Source organism: Xiphophorus maculatus, chromosome 14 (assembly GCF_002775205.1).
Source record: "Xiphophorus maculatus strain JP 163 A chromosome 14, X_maculatus-5.0-male, whole genome shotgun sequence".
NCBI classification, from domain to species: Eukaryota; Metazoa; Chordata; class Actinopteri; order Cyprinodontiformes; family Poeciliidae; genus Xiphophorus; species Xiphophorus maculatus.
The window spans coordinates 1,307,501-1,309,029 of NC_036456.1; the positions used below are offsets into that span (position 1 = coordinate 1,307,501).

At 59.6% G+C, this 1,529-nt stretch overlaps 1 protein-coding gene across 1 annotated transcript in view; it reads right to left on the reverse strand.

Annotated features, from left to right (window-relative positions):
- Nucleotides 1-1,095, reverse strand: part of LOC111611244 — a 4,260-nt gene extending 3,165 nt beyond the window's left edge. The window contains exon 1 of the mRNA XM_023347138.1: nt 1-1,095. This exon is cut by the window's left edge and continues 631 nt beyond it. Coding sequence (XP_023202906.1) covers nt 1-749 — 749 coding nt within the window. The 5' untranslated portion in view covers nt 750-1,095.
- Nucleotides 1,096-1,529: the final 434 nt, after the last annotated feature.

The following is a 1,529-nucleotide window of genomic DNA, read 5'->3' on the forward strand; positions in this document are numbered from 1 at the left end:
TATTCCTGCAGGTAGCAACGGATGACTGGAGGAAATGTAATCAGCTTACTAACCGTGCTGGAGGACGGGGCCTGCGGTTCGTCCCTTATCTCCGGCAGTCCAGTCAGCTCCGCCTGCGGTTCGTCCCCGATCTCCGGCCCTCCGGCAATCTCCTCCTCCTCGACGACCACCGAGTCCGCGGCTGGCACGTCGGCACTGGTGCCAAGCCCGCCGGGAAGACATGGCTCCGGCTCTGGTGGCGGGGAGTCCGCCGAGGTCGAACGGGGAGGAGTGGGGCTCAGTCGGCCGGGAAGCCCTCGCCCCTGCACCACGTCCGAAGCCAGCGAGGGAGGGGAAAGAGTAGGGGGGGGAGGCGGGGAAGCGGAGGCGGCGGCGGCTTCTTCCCTGCCCCGTGAACCGTCCAGGTCCAAGCTGGTGGCTAACGGCGGGTCGGGACCCGAGGCCCGAAGTTCTCTCACCTGCCTAAGCGTTTTGCGCCACTGGAGCTTCCTCAAAAGCCGCCTCTTCTCCTTGGCACCCAGATCACGGTGAGCGTCTTGGAGGTGCTGCGCCACCCTGGACCCCCCGTAAGCGCATCCGCGGACGGGGCACTTCATTCCGCGGACACTCACTCGCCCTCTGGCAAACGCCAACAGGATCCTTCGCTCCTGGGCGTTCCTGACGCTATGAACGTCATCCAAGTGGCTCCGCAGGCGCCAAGATTTGCTCTGGCAAACAGGGCAACGATTTTTAAACTTAGAAGCCGTCATCACTCCGCGAGGGTCAGATAGCAACTGAGAAGCAGGGCACCTCCGCAGCCCAGCTATATATGCAGGCGTGCTTCCCCCCCGCCCCCCCGATCAAGCCTAATTGGCAACACCTGGTCCCAATTCAGGGCGTCCAATCAGGGAAGCTCCTGATGATCGGCTTCCAATCGAGCCTAATTGGCGACACCTGGCCTCGTTAGACCCCGAAATCGGGGCCGAATTTTCGGGCTGTCCCTCCGGGCCTGCCTTCAGGGCCTGCCTTCAGGGCCGGACCGGGGGGACAGGCGTCCCGAGAGCCGCGCCGCTCCTCCCCGGACGGCGGGAGGCTCCCGTTACGATCCTAAGACGGGTTAGGGTTAGGGTTAGGGTAGGGTTAGGGTTAGGGTTAGGGTTAGGGTTAGGGTTAGGGTTAGGGTTAGGGTTAGGATATAGGATGAAAACCAGAAAATTCAAGTGAGCAAGCTCAATAAGTCAAAAAGTATTTGAGGTACGGGGCCCATACTTGGCCTCGATAGTCCTTGGGAACATGTCCACCTTCCCTGTAAGTTTTGTGTCCGTGGCTCATTCCGTTGACATAGCTGCCATTGACACCCATATAAAAAAAAAAGTGAGCAAGCTCTGTAAGTGAAAAACTATACATGCCAAGTTGACCAAACTGGGCGTGTATACATGTGTGGACCCCCTCCAGGTCCCCACCGAGTTTGGCGTCCCTAGCCCCTTCCCTTCTTGTAGCTGCCATAGACTCCCATTCATTTTTCAAGTTTGGCCAGAAAGGTGGGATCG